This window comes from Thermobia domestica, chromosome 3 (assembly GCF_964235325.1).
Source record: "Thermobia domestica chromosome 3, izTheDome1.hap1.1, whole genome shotgun sequence".
Lineage (NCBI taxonomy): Eukaryota > Metazoa > Arthropoda > Insecta > Zygentoma > Lepismatidae > Thermobia > Thermobia domestica.
The window spans coordinates 332,046,357-332,064,601 of NC_137456.1; the positions used below are offsets into that span (position 1 = coordinate 332,046,357).

Consider the following 18,245-nt stretch of genomic DNA (forward strand, 5'->3'; position numbering starts at 1 on the left):
ATCTTACTTAAGGAACTGATTTTTCGCTTCTCTTGTTAAATTACGAAATTATGACTTGGTTTAGTTTACCTCTGAGGTCCAGATATAATAAAATCATAACCATAATCATAATCAACCATTGTCAATCCACTGCTGGATGAAGGTCTTCCGAATTCTTCTCTACAACAATCTTGAGCAATTCTTTTTCAGGTTACTCCCCAATTGTTCTTTATTTCGTCAAACCTTCTTGTATAAGAACGTTTCCTAGGCTGTTTTTATCTCGTGGTATCCTGTCTAGAATTGTTTTTGTTCATCAATCATAATTTCTTGCAATATGTCCAGAACGTTTTCCAGCCCATATTAAAAATTATTTAATTAGTAGAGAGAGGTTGCAAATGTGGAAACCCAGTTTGTATTTAATTTGTAAAAAAAAAAAGCAGTGAATCGTTAATGTAACCTGGAAAATTGCCTCAAAATGCCCTAGAATGTTAGACATATGGGACCATAATTCGCAAGTGCAAAAACCATTTGCGTAAAAAAATTAAAAAATATTTGGCACACGTACTAGAATATTTCGATTTTTAAAAAACTGAGGGTAATGTGAAAACGCCCTAAAATTACAGTAAATGAGTGTATAAACACATAAAGTTGTTGGAACATAGTATATTTTTAATCACAAAAACCATTATCTGTAGATGAAACAAACACAACAAAAGATTTTAAATAATTACAAAGTTACTAAATCTGAAAGTTACAAAGTAAATCAATTTCGATTCAAGGTTTTGTTGTCAACAAACAAAGATATTATGTAGGTAAGTTATATTTGCAGAAATCAGAAATATAAATATATGTTTCCACACAGGCACACTCAGAATGACTCCATTCCACACAAGATCGACATTGAATCCATAGTTCACCAAGAATATTTTTCTAAAATGAATTCCACAAAATATACACAGGGCATCTTTTTCGGTGGGCTCTTCTACTCCAACTGGAAGATCGAGATCGGACTCTCCTGAAAATAGACAGACGAATTTGTTGGACTCGTCAATATCCCACTCCTTATTTAACTTCATTTTTTTTTAATTGGAGGACGAATTTTGGGTATTTTCTTAGATTTCTTACCGGCTGCAGGCGGCTTCTGTTTAGGTCTAGTCGCACTCTTAAATAAGGATTCTTCGAGCTGTTATACAATAAAAAGTCTAACATATACTTGTATGATTCAAACGCGCTTTATCTTCAATAAATTATTTACTAATAATAAAACAATGCAATTTCCGTTAGGTGAGGGAAATGTGGAAAAGTTTCCATATTTTCCTCTTCCACATGTTTCCAAGTTACCGGCACTGTAGCCAAACTGGATTGTACGAGTTAAGTTAAAAACACGTTTGCTTGTGATTAACTGAAGTCCACCAATACTTTCCCAATAACTCCCTTTCACAATACTATGATATGTATTACACTACATCTATGATACGTTACACTCAATATTACTACACACTTATCTCCAAAAACTTCACGAAAAAGTGTAAACAACAATCGAAGCACCACCATTAACTACACTGGTTGACTGCTTCATAACTTTGTGCCGTGACCAATGGGGACGACGTTGATTGTTTACGGCAATTGCCGCTAAGGTAAAACTCTGCAGTCAATATGCGTTGCGTTTGCACATTACCCTCACGTTTCTACATTTGCACCCCCTCCTATACTAGTCATTAGTTGTCAAGTAATTCATTTCTACTGTATATATTTTTCCTACAAATAATTCAAATACGCTACTTTTTGATCTTCGAATCTGGCAACACTGACCCAATGATTTAAATCAACACAATGTGCGGACCTCCATTTGGTATAGCGGCTAGCATGCTTCACTTCGGTACGCGTGGTGCCGAAATCGATTTCCGGTGGGAGTACTGTTGAACGACTGAAGTGGTTCGGATTCTATTATAATCATTAGCTCCACGTCTCCTTTAGACGCCCTAGCATAATCATGGGACACTAAACTAAAACAAACCAAACCAAAAATCAACACAATGTGTATACTAACTGTAAGTCCTTGAATACTTGCATATAGCTATATGGTATGGATCGAGTTTGAGGTGGTCGGTGGTCAAACTAAAAAAAGTGAAATGTATCTAGGGTGTATTTAGAACTTTTAATTAAGCATCGTTTTGTGTACATCAGGCCTAAGGCTTAGGGGAACAACCAGTGTTACAAGTTACATTTAATTCAGTTATAAGTTACATTTAATTCAGTTAAATTTGCATTTACATGTATTGCTGGAACGGAAACTTTGTCACTAACATTATAAATAGCCCAAAGACTATGAAAAATGTCGTCTTTTGAAACCATTCTTGATCCATAAAGCATATTACGTGTTATTAAAATATTTTGCAGCTTAGTTACGTTGTTTCCACTATACTTAGAGTATTTAGCAATTTATTTAAGTTGGCAACACTGCTTAAAATAAAGAAACTGCAACTTGTTGTAATTAAAACAACCAAAAACTATTATTGTAATGCTGTAGAAGAAAACTAAAACAACAATCATTATAAAAACTTAACACAAATGCGTCACTTTAAGCAATAAAACAATCACTATCCATGTGTTTGGTATCTGTGAAACGGTTTGAAATAAGAATTCTTGTAAATGTCATTATGATCACTTAAGTCTTTTGGAAGCATCTACATGATGAGAGGTGATATATCAGTACGTTTTGGAAGTAAAGTCTTTAGAAAAAGTTAAATTTTTCATTTCTAGTAACTTTGTTCCTTCCTTCATTCGAAATACATTATACCATAATCATAGTATTTGACGCTAAGATACAAATGATGCGCAATGCAACGTCTATGCTATTTGAGTTATTAGAGATCTCCAAAATGTTGATGTTAATGATACTGTATTGTCCTTTATTACACTGAATAATGTATGTGGTATTATGGTTTTATTTAACATCTAAATTAGAAATAGGTAATATACCTTACATATTGCAATTCGAGAAAATACAACTTTATTTTCCGTTGGTTACACTGCTTGTTTATATATAGGCACGGATCCAAGGGAAGGGTTATAGAGGCTATACCCCCCTTGACGCTCAAGTATACACAGAATGAAATGAGCTTCAATCCTGCTTTACAGTGGTTAAAGCAGAAAACTAAGGTTTAGCCCCAACCTTGATCATATCCTGGATCCGCCACTGTATATATAATATAGGCCTGATATGGATTTCCTTCTTTGCATTATGGCACATTTACTCTAAGCATATTCTCCTCTGTTGCAACATTTTCGAGTCCTGGAATGATAAATACCGTCTGTGATTTCCTATAGGAGTTTTATTCTCTTCATCCGTTATTATCTTCAACCGTTTTCATATTAATGGTACTGGACGTTTCATCTGATTCAGGCACCATGTCTTCGCGGTCATTTTGAAAACGGTGATCCACATGAACAATCTTTTGCTACAACGCTGTTTAGTGTATGAAGATTTATCGAACGAGGTATCACTTGATCCATATTTTCGTTTAAAATTTCTAAGTTGGGACTGGGCCCCCATCAATGGCGGCCCTTCGGGGCACCGCAACAACATCATTAGATTTGCCCCGTGGATTTAATATTTGAATTTTTGTTTGGTTCATTTATGTTCAACCGTTTTCATATTACTACTACAGGGCGTTCATATGATGCAGTTAACATATCTTGCGGACTATTTAGAATACGGTCACGGATATGAAAAATCTTTTGCCACATCGCCTTTTATTTTTTAAAGACTTATCGAACGAGATGTCACTCGGCCCATGTTTCTATTTAAGATTTTAAAGTTGGGACCCGGGCCCCCTTGAAGAGCGGCCCTGGGGTCACCACGACATCGCGATTCGATCTGCCCAAACTGCCCAAGAAAACCAGACCAAACTTACAGAAATATCTTAAATTTCTCTTATGAACATGCCCATGAAAAATTAGGCAAATTGCGTGCAATGAAAACTCAAACTAATTCAAGTTCTTGCAAATGGTGCTGGCGTTGAATTTAGAGAAAAGCTATTGTTCATTAAAGCTTAAAGTCCAAATACTGGATTTAAGTATTTAACCATAACAAACTTCAATATGTGGACAATTGTTAGAATAATCTGTTCTCATGAGCATAGGGGGCTACGTTGCGATGGTCTCTCATGGGAGTGGTTTCCTGGGATTGTGTAGAACATATGAAAATGAAGATCAGCACAATAGGTCTCATCAAATAAAAAGAATTCGGTGGGAGATATTGGGCTCTTGCCAGCCAGGCGTCTCCTGACATCTATTCAGTTAGCTTGCTACTGTGTGAAAACTGATCCAAAAGTTTAAAATATCCAACAAAATTAATGTCTGATGGGATAATAAGCAAGAGAGGGGCATTATCTCGTGCATATTTTCAGGATTCAAAAATTCATTACGGGTTAGTTTTATACAAACAATCGCTTCGTTTATGACAGAAATGCTTCTACTGTTTGCCCACTATCTTCGACATTTCAAGTATAAGGGTACTAACTCCACATTGACTTTCACCTGTTTGCATTTAAAATAAAATCATATAGTTAACTATTGAATTGCGCTCTTTGCTTTGTTTATAACTAGAAACTACAATTTTAAGTCTAAAGAAAAAAATACAAATTTTTAATTTAACATTATTTTGCGAAATAAACATCACTGAATATATATTTAATGAATATTAGTTACCAAATATCTACTATTTATCTAAACGACTAATGGACATAACAGTACATCAGTGTACTATTTGAAAAAGGTTATCAAGGATTGAAATACATAGAGAGAAGCAAGAGCAATATGTTACTACATGAAATTTTAGTATTTAGGATTTGACGCTAAAATTTCCTGCAGGCCATATTGTAACAGCGTTCGTAATAAACGTCATACAAAGAGTTCCTTTGTGAACTCTATAATTTGGTTTTTTACTGTCTATTCAATTCTAAATTATTTTGTATACTTTCTATTATATATTTTATTATTTTTGAAAGTCTTGCTGTTGGTTTTTGAAACATCAGATTGTGATTGGTAATAAATATTCTTAGAAAACTGAAATAATTTCAAATAGAATTTTGCCAACTACAAAGCCAGAAGCCTTAAATGTGATATTTTCGTTATTTGGACGCACTAGGCAGTCTGTTAATAGAGTAGCGGAGAAAACACTGTCTACTCTATTAATACTATTTCCCCAGAGGTAAATAAAGGTCTGTGATATGAAAGATTAGAAATTTAAATTTTTGATTCATGTACGAATTTTTGAATGTTGACTTAATTCCATTTTGTTTTAAATCTACATTCAAAACTTTTAAGGATATGAAGTTTTCCAATGTATTTTATTAGCGCGTGTGAGATTTTTGACCTGTGTGCTTTCTGATGTGAGCTTTCAAATTATCCTTCCGACTAAATTCTTATCCACATTCTTCGCATGTAAGAGGTTTCTCATGCGTATGTGATAAGATGCGAGCTCTGACTAAATTCCCTTCTACATTCTTTGCACTTATGAGTTTTTTCTGTATGTATTAATATGTGCGCTTTTACAAGTGATTTCGCAGTAAACCTTCCACCGCACAGTTTGCATTTGTGAGCTTTTACACCAGTATGTGCAAAGATGTGTCTTCTTAAGATAGAACTTTGGGTAAATACCCTGCCACATACTTGGCACTTGTATGGCTTTTCACCTGTATGTTTTAACATGTGCTCTCTCACATACGATTTCAAACAAAAACCTCGACCGCACACTTGGCACATGTGAGGTTTTTCACCAGTATGTGTAAAGATGTGTTTCCTTAAGGTAGAACTATCGGTAAATTTCTTTCAACATTGCTGGCATTTATGAGGTCTTGCACCAGTATGTGTAAATATGTGTTTCTTTAAGCCAGAATTAAGAGTAAATCTCTTTCCACATTCTTCGCACGTGTAAGCTTTTTCACCTGTATGTATTAACATGTGCGCTCTCACAAGTGATTTCGTACTAAATCTCCAACCGCACACTTCGCACTGGTAAATTTTTTAACCAGTATGTATAATCATGTGTCTTCTTAAGTTAGCAGCAAGAGTAAATCCCCTTCCACATTCTTGGCACGTGTGAGGTTTTTCACCAGTATGTGTTAAGATGTGTCTTCTTAAGTCAGAAGTATGACTAAATCCCCTTCCACATTCTTGGCACTTGTGTGGTTTTTCTCCACTATGTGTTAACATGTGTTTTCTTAAGTTAAAATTTTCAGTAAATGCTTTTTCACATTGTAGGCACTTGTGAGCTTTTTCACCAGTATGTGTAATCATGTGTTTTCTTAAGAGACAACTATAAGTAAATCCCTTTCCACATTCTTCGCACAGGTGAAGTTTTTCACCAGTATGTGTAAAGATGTGTTTTCTTAAGTTATAACTATAAGTAAATCCCCTTCCACATTCTTGGCACTTATGAGGTTTTTCACCAGTATGTGTTAAGATGTGTGCTCTCACATCTGATCTACTTGTAAACCCCTTTCTGCACACTTGGCACTGGTGAGGTTTTTCACCAGTATGTGTAAAGATGTGTCTTCTTAAGTTAGCAGCAAGAGTAAATCCCCTTCCACATTCTTGGCATAAATGAGGTTTTTCTCCAGTATGTGTTAAGATGTGCTCTTTCAAACTAGAACTTTTACGTGATCTCGACATATGCGATAGAGTTAATCCTTTACAAAACAATTTGCTAGTATCAGATTTCCCATCTGGATGAGAAATTGCCTGGTTTCGAGCAAAAAGCGTGTTCTCTTCTCTGCAAAGAGTGTGTTTATGGAACCAGTAAGAAATTAATTAAAATCCATAAAAATAACATAAAAGAACAAAGAAGGGACATTTCTTAAATGTAAAATACAGCAGCAATAGCGAGATACTGATCACGAGAACCTTTACTATTACAACTACCAGAAACTGTTAGTAAAACGACAAAAACAATTAGAAATAAAGATAAAAAGGTTTTAACAATTCCTAATGTTGGGACAAAGGGATCATTTTAGGCAATTTACCAACCCCTACAAGTGATTCTATTATCCTTAGAATCTTTTGAGTTATCAAATTTTAATCCATATTACGACATTCACGTCTATTGAAATATATCTTCGTGTTATGTTGTGATACATATCTAAACACTGTTCTGATATAAAACTATTTGAGAAATATTTTTTTTTTTTTTTTTTTTTACTATTTCAGATAATTATAACAAATACATGATATTATAATTGTAGAATTCGATGCTAAGGTAATGAGGAAATGGGTAAAGTTCCTCTATCTTGGGTTCTTACTGTTAGAGACTTCCAAAATTTCCAATGCTATCATGACGTAACCTCCCTAATTTGAAACACATAAAAATAAATGTGTTCCATATTATAACATAGTCAAAAAAAATCAACGAATCATGAACATTAAAATCAACAGAAAAACAACGAAGAAAGAGGTTCTCACACCTCAAAAAGTCTGCGGGTAGAAAGTAACGTAGTATAAGTCATCAAATATTAATTTCACAGAAGAAGTGAAAAAGTACTTTCAAGAAAATATGTTGTTGCACTGAATCTATTTATTGAGGAAACAATTTTTCACTTCCTGCTTTCAAGTTGTCCACAGCTCAAAACCTTTTAAGTATCCCTCATACTAATAATGTAAGAAAATTATAATAACTAAGTTTCGGGCAAAAATGTGACTTCGTATTCGTATGAAAAAGTAATCAATTTGCAATATGTCACCAGACAATCTATTTGCTTGGAGATTCCAATTTTCCCAGCATTGAAGAGGTAGAATTATATGTATATTCATTCTAAACTAAAAACTCATTGTATACTGCCTTATAAATTAAGTGACAGATTAATGTTTCCCCTTTGACGTACATGTTGTGGTGAAAGAAATTAGTGTAGTTCTAATCACAGTGATGAAGAATGAGTTCTACATGGTACGTGGGCAGCAGATGATATAAGAAATCATTGGATAAATGATACAAATGGATATTCATGAGATTTGGGCTTATGATGTTGTTCAATATGGTGAGAATACAAAAAGTGGTTGATTATTTGCAGAATACATAAATATGTAAAAGCAAAAATGGAAGCTAGTGGATGCTCATCATGTTGTGAGATAGACAAGCTAAAAGAGAAGTACATTCAACAATTTTATGAAAAAGAAGGAATACGGCTAGATATAAAAATAAAACTTAATCTAGTACCTAGGAGTATATTTAAGTTAAATTCAATTTCTGAAAAATTTGGTCAACGTGAGAACATGTGACAAGTAAGCGTCATTAATAACCGCAAGGAATTATATCATAACATCATGATTTAGAAGTTCATCTATTTCTAGTAAATATTTCTAGTAAATGATGGCATGTTATAAGTATATCGGCAATAATCAGACGAAGTCCCTGTTTCATTATCAAGAGTAAACGTCACAGCCGCATATACAACAACACAAGCTAGATTGGAATTGTATAAGAATTTAGATCAGCTACAAGAAAAAGTATTATATTATGATACCGATTCAGTAATTTATACACCAAAGCCTGGTGAAAGCAATATCCTAACTGGTAATATTTTAGGTGATTTAAAAAATGGATTATTCGAAAATAGTAAAGAAACAAATATCGCAAAATATGTATCAGCTGGTCCGAAGAATTATGCGTCACGTATTTTTTATCACATTACGAATAAGGAGTATCAGGTACGTAAAATACAAGGATTTTTACTAAATTATGATTCTTTCAAACAGTTAAATGTTGATGTGACGAAGTAGGTGATAGTTTATGAAGATGAGAAAAAAAGAAGAGTCGTCTCTAACCATAGAAGGCAAAATTACAAATGAGAAAAAAATGTGCCGAAGACCACACACTCCTTAATTCAAAAGAAGAGAAATGTAATACAAACATTTATAAATATATGGTTGAAGAGAAAACTATCATACTCCTTAACATAAGTACGACATGGAAATATTTGTTTTCATGTCTTGTTGCAGAACCAAATGCAAGTGGAAAAACTTCCTTTGTAACACGACTACTTTCTAATTTATCACGCATGGTTAATTCAAAATTTCGTAAAACTTATTGGTACTATGAAGTTGAAAATACATAGAGATTTCAATGAAATTACAGTTCATTGAAGGATTATTTCAAACAAAAGACTTTTTACCTGAAAGTGGATCTCATGTTATTATTACTGACGATGATATGTATGAAGTGAACTGTAATATAGTTGATTTCTTTACAAAAGGTTTTCATCATAGAAATCTTAGTGTAATATTTATTACTAAAACATAATTCATCAAAGAAAAGGAAGAAGTTGTAAGATTTTGAGTAGTTTTTATCATGTATTATTTAAAACTCCAAGGGATAAATCACAAATTAAAGATGAGCTATCAGGTAATTTCTGAAAATCCAAAATACCCAATGAGAATTCAAAATACCTTCAAGAAAGTTTCAACGACACAACAACATTACCATACGGTTATTTATCCATTAATTTCCAACAGGATACACCAGATGAAAATCGTTTCTAAATATATTTCCTGACGATGTTTATCAGTATGTTCCGAATAAATAGAAGAAGAAGAAGCGATGATGATATTCAAGCTGTGTTTATAATATTAATTTTAAAATGTTTCTTCATTTTATAAATATATCTTCAAAGTGAAACACAGGGATGATCTTCGTACGCTCAGCAAACAAATCCTAAATTACTTAAAGCTATAGTGACAAATGCACTTTTAAGTGATTCGTAGTATTTGCGAATGTGGTGACAATGCATTGAAATGTAACCTATATCTTATAAAGATACAGAAATCAAGGTTAATGTGATACAAGACGACACTCAATATCTTGTGAACAATGGAAACTCTATCCTAAAGAAAGAGCATTTATTACTGCAACAAGTGGGTTCTTACCAGCATTATTAACTTATATTTTAAGTGGTCCGTTTTCAAGTTTACTATTTGGCTAGTGAAATGGAACACGCAAACAAAATTACTTTAGCTTCATCTCAATTTCTAATCGTATACAATCAACATCAGCAGCAGCCCTGGAAAAGTGTGAATTTAGTTAGGATCAAGAAATGCAAAACATTTTTCATTTATCCCCTAACAGAATTTAGAACAGACCTTCACATCCTTCTTTGTTTTAAACTGCTATACAGTTGTGGAAAGCTACAAAGAAGAAAATCTCAATACGCTGTATAAGAAAGTGCTTACTGAAACAATCAACATATACATTACACAAACCAGTACGTCGTCGTTGAAAAAGAAATTTCTCTGTGGTGAACTATATTGACGATGAGTGGGAATAATGATCTTCAGTCTCTTCATACATTTAATGATGGATATCGTTATATTCTTACAGTGATAGATGTGTTGGAATGATATAATTGCTGTCTGCCAATAAAATCTGAAAAAATAAATGTCTTAAAAACATGAAAATTGTTTTCAAAGACTTTTATGAAAATTGTTTTCGAAACCAGTTACATTCCAAACAGATAAAGGAGGTGAGTTTACAAATAGAGCAATACAGAAGTCATTTAAAGAAACAAAATAAAAAATATTACAACCGAAATTCCTGATTTAAAAGCTAGAATTGCAGAACGTTTTAACAGAACTCTAAAAGAAAAAATGTGGAAGAATTTCACACAAAGTATCAAACGTATGATTATGTAAATGTATTGCCCCTTCTTGAGAAATCATGGAATGAAAGGTATCATTCAAGTATTAAGATGTTATCTGCAAATGTTTCTCAAAATAACCTATTGCAAATGTGGCATAATCATTATGGTAGTAAAGTGAAGAAGAAAACTAGGGATTTTTTAAAACATCTTAAGATTGGTGATACAGTACGAATTAGTATTTATAGATATAGTTGATAACGGATACATGCAAAACTCGACGTGGAAAAAATTTAAAGTGAACGAAATAATACGTAGAGATCCACCTGTTTATCAAATAGAAGATTTAAACAAAGAAACGCTGGATTGACTATTTTTAGAAAGGAATTACAGCCTGTAACGTTATCAAAAACTTTTTCCATAAATAATTTCATACGCACACTAACCGTAAGAATAGGTAACAGAATAAACTAACTAACTAACTCTATGGCCTATGGAACCCGGAGGTTCAGTGCCGCGTTAACAAAAGCTCTCCACTGACTTCTATCCTTAGCTAATTGGATCCAGTTTCTACTTTGTATTCCTATCTCTTCGAGATCGATCTTAATATTATCCTCCCATCTGCGCCTAGGTCTTCCTAATGGTCCTTTTCCTATGGGTCTTCCAGTCAAAACTTTGAAAGCGTTTCTACTTTCTTCCATTCTGGCTACATGACCTGCCCACCTAAGCCTCCTAGACTTGACGACCCTAACAATGTTGGGTAAACCGTATAAACTATGTAGTTCCTCGTTATGAAGTTTCCGCCATTCCCCATTCTCGTTCCTCTTGGGTCCGAATATTCTTCTCAGGATCCTGTTCTCAAATACTTTCAGTCTATGTTCTTCCTTCAGAGTAAGCGACCATGTTTCGCAACCATACAGAACAACTGGCATGATTATCGTTTTATATATTCTAAGCTTCAAATTCTTCTACAGAATTCGCGACGACAAGAGATTTTGAACCGAATAGTAACACGAATTCCCTGCTTTTAGTCGACATTTAATTTCTTCGTGAATGTGATTTTCGTCTGTTAATATTGATCCTAAATATTTGAAAGTATCCACTTTATCAAAAGTATTATTTAATATTTTAACGCCTCCACAATTTGCCGTATTACGGTCCCGACGCACTTCCATGTATTTAGTTTTCTCTGCATTTACTTCTAAACCCATGTCCCTGCAAGCGTTTAATAAGATCTCTCCATTTATTTCTACTTTTCTCCTATCATCCCCTATTAAATTTACATCATCAGCATATGCCATAACCTGGTGAATACCGTTCAACTGTAGGCCCTGGTTGCTATCTTTGATTTTCCTTATGGCGTATTCCAGCACAAAGTTAAATAATAGGTAACAGAATAGAAACTCTTATTCATTGGAAAGTATATCCTTGTTTTTTCGACTCCTAAATACCTGCATCATCCCTAAAGATCAAGAAATACAATGGAACCAGATGGAGCTTTTTCAGTTACGCCTCCCAGTAATAGTGCTACGGAATATATTCCTCATAGCATCATACACTACTAAACTTCATCAAAGAATGGAATTCCGTGAAAAATGGAATGTGACTATTTTTGAGTTTCATTATTCTCATTCAAATTTAAATATTATTGAACAAAATAATAAAATTTCTACAATCGTCCAAAAATTGATGAACGGAAAATTGTACATATTCCTGTCCGATATTATATTGATATTTCATATTTGATAAAGCAAATTAATACGCACAACAGATTCACAATTTACATACATCCTACATTAATGAAAGGAATAGCGATTATATAAGACATGCTCCTAAAAACACAGATGTGGACATTGTATTATTCCCAAGTGCTATTAGATGTTGGAATTAGATCCAAAAGCAGATCTATGGAACAGGCAACAAGACAAAAAAGTTCCAAATTTACGTTTAGGACTTCCATATACAATGTACGTATATTGTGATATAATTAAATCCGTGTTTGTGGAGATCAGTAGCACCATTATTATAAACCTTCGAAACATTTGAGTTTTACGTCCTACAGTTATGCCGATTAGGCTAAGGAAACGGTCAACATTATTATGTATCATAAATATAACTACTGTGGATCATACATTTGGAACTAGTGCTATACAAATTTTAAACCTCCACATTATGTACTTATTAACAACATGCATTTTGAACACACAAAAATTGATATAAGAGATTGTACAGGCTCTCCACTCGCATTTAGTTTCGGAACTATATGCGTTAACTACATTTTTGACCAGAGCGAAAACATCAAAAATTATGAGCAATCCATATTTACATATTATAAAAACAATCTCTTTCTGCAACTGGAAATGTTTATGCTGGATCACATTATCATTATGGACATGCTATTGAAAGTTTCCTTGGAGGATTATTTCGCTCTGTCATGTCATTAGTAAAACAAGGCGTAAAACAATAACAAAGGAAGTTCAACATATGGCGCAAACGATATTAATGTCTCATAATTGATAAACAACCTATTAACGAATCCTTTCATCAGCAAATGGGTGAAGTGAAGTCCAGCTTGCAAAAAGCTAAAAATACACTGAAATGTATGTCAGCATCTGGATATCAGTTAAGGAAAAGAATTACACATCATTCTATCATTAACCCTTCATTACACATCATAGGAGGAAGAAGAAATGCACTAGTAAAAACAAAAAAAAAAAAAAAAACTTACACAGAAAGCAAAGAAAAATAGATTTTATAAGAAGAAGAAACTATCAGACATCTTCAATTAAATCATCATCCTGGCCTCTAACATCTCACAACGCAAACCAGTATACTAGATAATCATATTGTTATAAATAAACCAATCAATTCACTAACTGATAACACAAATATATAATTTGTCATACCAGGAACCAGTGATGCACACATAGATATTCCACACACACTCTTTATATTGAAGCTCAAATCGTTAAGCCACATGGATAATTTCGAGAAAACGGTATGGGTGTGACTTCTATTAATGTACTTTAAATTTTACGTTCAGTGAGGTAGATGTGTATTTAAATAAAAAAATGATTGCATTTCTGTCATAATCATTTATATCGATCATCTCTAAGAAAAAAAATTAAATTATGATGATCACTCATCTTCAATGTGCATTATGGTTTCAAGATACTACTGGACATATGGCTGCAAAAACTAGTGTTAGCAAGGGATTTCAACAGCGTAATGAATTAACAAAAACAGTGCAAAATTCGACATGCTTGGACATCTTCATTGTGATACTTTTAATCAGGATAAATTTTTGATCCAAGGAGAACTACGCTTCAAATTAATTCCTGCTAAGCCAAATTTTTGTCTCATCGCTAATTATTCCTCTGTTGAGGCTAAAGTAAATATTTTAGTCCATGCTTCACATATTTCAAAGGTTGTTGTTAGTCCTAAAATAAAACTAACACAAAACAAGCTTCGATAATCAACATCAGAGAAATATCCTTTCACAAGAAGTCAAATGAATTCATTCGTTATTCCAAATAGTCTTCAATCAAAAGCAATAGAAAATTTATTCATGCAAGTATTACCAACTCGAGCGATTTTGGCGTTTACTGAAAATTATGCCTATATAGGAACGATAGCTTCAAATCCATCTACCCCAAAAAATTTTGACAATAATTTCTTATCATTACATACTGATGGAAAACCTTTACAACTAAATTTTGAAGAAAAGCTATACATTTGCTCATATCAAACCTTATTTTGTGGATCAGGTATTTACTTTTTAATCTATGGTAACAACATTCTTCGCTTTGACTTTGCTCAAGGATATACTATCTTTGTTTTCGACATTATGCAAGATGAAGAAGCCAGGGCTGTGCAGCATTTGAATTTTATTAGAGACGGATGTGTTCGTTATTTTCGAAGTTAATTTAAGAACCCTCTACCAGAATGTGTCCCACGAAGCTCATATAGATAATTCCAATCCTTCTTAGAAGTGGATCACCAGAGGAACATCATCATATATTTTCAAGAGTACGTTATTATTATTATTATTAAGTACCACCTCATATATATATATATGATGTCACCCACAATAGAATACGAAAGACATGCAGAATACTTCGCTATATTTCGACTTCTTCCCTCGGTAATTCAACACATTCAATTTCTGCGTAGAATTTCTCTTTATTATAAATTCACCAATAATAAAATTCAAAGTGTGAAATCGTCCCTATGTGGACATTATTAATACTTTTTTCTGTTTCAAGGCTAAAGGAAAGTCCTCAAACGATTTTCACCATACATTCTTATCAAAACCATAAATAAATAATCTCCAATTTTTCTGTCTATTATTATGAGTATTCATTTATTATTGTATTATCATTTCATCATTTCTTCCTTATTATAGATAAATTTTGAATTATTGTTCACATTTTTCATATCAAAAATAAAGGAACGGCATCGTGTCTATGGTCAACATCATTCTAAGTATGAATTCTAGGCAAAGTTAATAAGAACATCGTGATCGACATAATCATTTTTTTTTCAGAAAATAATGAAGTTACAACATATAAATAATAATACTCAGTGACTGATTCAAACAGAAAATGAAGAAGCACCTACAGTGAAAATTAGAAAATGGTTAAATGACAGTTTCATATGAAAATGAAGTAATACCTACAGTGAATATTAATTCTTTTTTTCAAAAACTGTATGACATTTAACAATTGAGTTTAAAAAAACTTTTTTCAAAAAAGATTATCATAATTTTTCTTCTCTCTTTTGTAAATACTATTAGTCAATAAGTAGTATGTCATCTTTTCTTTTTTAAAAAAGTTGTTTCTCTCTTTTCATTTGGTAATAAATATTTTTTATGATCAATTAAGTAATTAAGTATATATATCAAAAAAGTATTTTGTACTCTTCTCAAAAATTCATTGAATTAAGGGATTTTATACTATTCAAAAAAAGAATCAAGAACTTTTTAAAATTCAATGGCAACCATATAATTAATAGTAATGAAATCAAATACGGAATGAGTCTTTTCTGTAATTTAAAAGAAGTATGTGAATTCAATATTATACTAGTAGTAGTAACAACATAATAGGATTTTGTTTTAATATTAATTTAATATTAACTTAATATTAATTATCTTTAAAGTTTTCTTCAAAATAAAAAAACATTCTATTATAGTTTAGAAAGATTTCTATAATAATAAATTCAAATACGAACATTTTTCTTTTATTTAAAAACATTCAAATATGTGAATTCAGTATTATAAATAATAATCATAGTACACAAGGAAAATATTGCAAGATTTTCTTTTTATAAAGCATAAAATATTACTGAAGTAATACAAATTTATATCAAATTTAAGTGCATTAAACGAACACAAAGTACAAATTTATTTGTAAATGAAGCATTGCAGTTTCGCTATATCTTTATTATTAAATGCACTAAATTTATGACAACACTGCTCATTATAAATGAAAAAATAATTTTCTTCTCTCTTAACAGAAGTCCATACAATGCAAACGTTGTGTATCAGTTTCCCCCATCATGGCTGTGTTCGTGCACTGTCAAATAATTCACTCGTTATTGAGTCTATGAGTTTTTGTTTGTCAAGTAGTTTCGTTTCCAATTTTAATCAACCGATATGAATCACTGATTCAAATGTGACACTATCCAATCCAATACAAATTAATTTATTTTCTATTGAATTAAGACCTTATTCAAGTACCATTGAAGAGCCATTTAGTAAGTACTCGTTCTTAGTATGCATAGTTGGTAGAGAAGTACTCATAAACCTTTCATTCCAGTAGCTGATGCACAGACTAATGTCACTACGCATACGGATATCCGTGCACGTACGAACGGCAAAGAAAAAGAAGTGGAAAAATTATGCTTGGTCTTGTTTGTACACGTCGCATATATTTACGAACAAGATACAATCTCAGTAAATTCAAGACCGTGCATGGTACGTAAAGATAAATTAATCTTCATTTCTTTACATGTCAAACATATCCTTCCACTTTGCAAATACGATAATAATGCAACATTATCTTCTATAATTTTCAAATAAAGAATAGCGTCCTGGTAAAATTACTGTTTTGTTCTCCTTGAAATGTGACACATGCCTTCCTTCCATTATTCACTGTAATTACCTCAAAGCATACAATACGAAATGGTACGCAAATCTCTAAATCACGCATTATTTTAAAGGTATACAATGATTGCGTAATAAGCTTACCTAATATATTCATTGACGATATCATCTTTAGTTCTATTTTTCTTCCTTCACAACAGCTGCTAACGGAATGATATACTCATAGGCATACACGTACATTCTGCGTTCCCTTTACATCATCATCCTACTCAAAATCACTACTTTTCGTCACGTGATCCTACTACATCAGGCATACGACCTCACGCACACGCACACACACATCACGTGTCTCAATACTTCCTTCAAAAAATAGTCATTAAATGCTATATCCCCTTAGCAACAAATCAATTTTACGTGGAAACCCAAGGCCAAATTCTATGGAGTCTGAGTATCATGAATTCTTTAACATACTGATCATACGCTATGAAGTATACACGTAGTAACCAAGGCCAAATTCGACCCAGTTTGGCATAAAATCCAATTTCTGTGGGAAGCTCCGGACTCTGACAGTGAGCGCAGTCTATCACTATGTTAAATAAAGCCACCCATCACACGCCTACGGCCACATACACACCTAGGAACAGCTACAATTCACACAAGAATTTTCCCACGACGGGACGAAGTCAATTATTTCTACCGCGGTGCCCAACCACTGAAGACAACATCAAGCCGTTCTTCTTCGTCTGGTAAGTCGATCCTGGTGCAAATGTCAGCACTGGTTTCCGACTATAATTCAAACATGTGTGGAGCGGACAAACTGGACCAAACCTGCAGCTCTATCGCTCTTTCAGTCGTGAAAGGAAGTGGTGTTTCCAGTTCATAGACTGGATGCTAAAGGTTGTTACCGTAAACTGTTGTATACTTGAAAGGAAGGCTGGATAAACTATTGATACTACACAAAACTGCATAAGCATTTGCAAGGTACTTTTGAGGAAATTTTGGAATTTAAAGCCTGGGCCTAAGTTGATGCTACTTCAAAATCTTCAGATAACATTGTCAGGTATTACAACATAGGTCATACAGTAATGGTTTCAATTTTAAGCAGGAACTGAGGATTTACAAAAACGAAACAATGTTAAATGAAAACTATTTCTGCATGACAAATGTTTCGATGTGTTTCATATAATCAGGCATAAATATGCATCATTGGTGCGCTAGTGTAGATACAAAATGGTGTACAATCTATTTTCACGTATATATAAATCATATAGTTATTATCCAAATGTTTTTTATCAGAAATTAGAGAACAATGCTCTATAAACTGTTCAAATATTGTAGATTTATGGAAACAACAATGTCTCTGACGAAAATGTAATAATTAAAATTAATAAATTTGAATTAATGTAAACACTTATTCCAGTTGATACTGACTAATAAATTTATTCAGAAGGAGAACGTATTGAAAACTTTAGCTCATGTTCTCAATGGGTCGAAAACGACCCCTGTGACTAAGAACAATATTTCCGATATGTCAT

At 32.8% G+C, this 18,245-nt stretch overlaps 1 protein-coding gene across 2 annotated transcripts in view; it reads right to left on the reverse strand.

Moving 5' to 3' along the window:
• Window positions 1-1,007: 1,007 nt before the first annotated feature.
• The window catches only part of LOC145681217 (uncharacterized), a 29,746-nt gene continuing 12,508 nt past the window's right edge, over window positions 1,008-18,245 (reverse strand). For both annotated transcript variants that reach the window (XM_081752754.1, XM_081752755.1), the window contains exon 3: window positions 1,008-6,757. In XM_081752754.1, coding sequence (XP_081608880.1) covers window positions 6,010-6,757 — 748 coding nt within the window. In that variant the 3' untranslated portion in view covers window positions 1,008-6,009. The remainder of the gene's footprint in view (window positions 6,758-18,245) is intronic.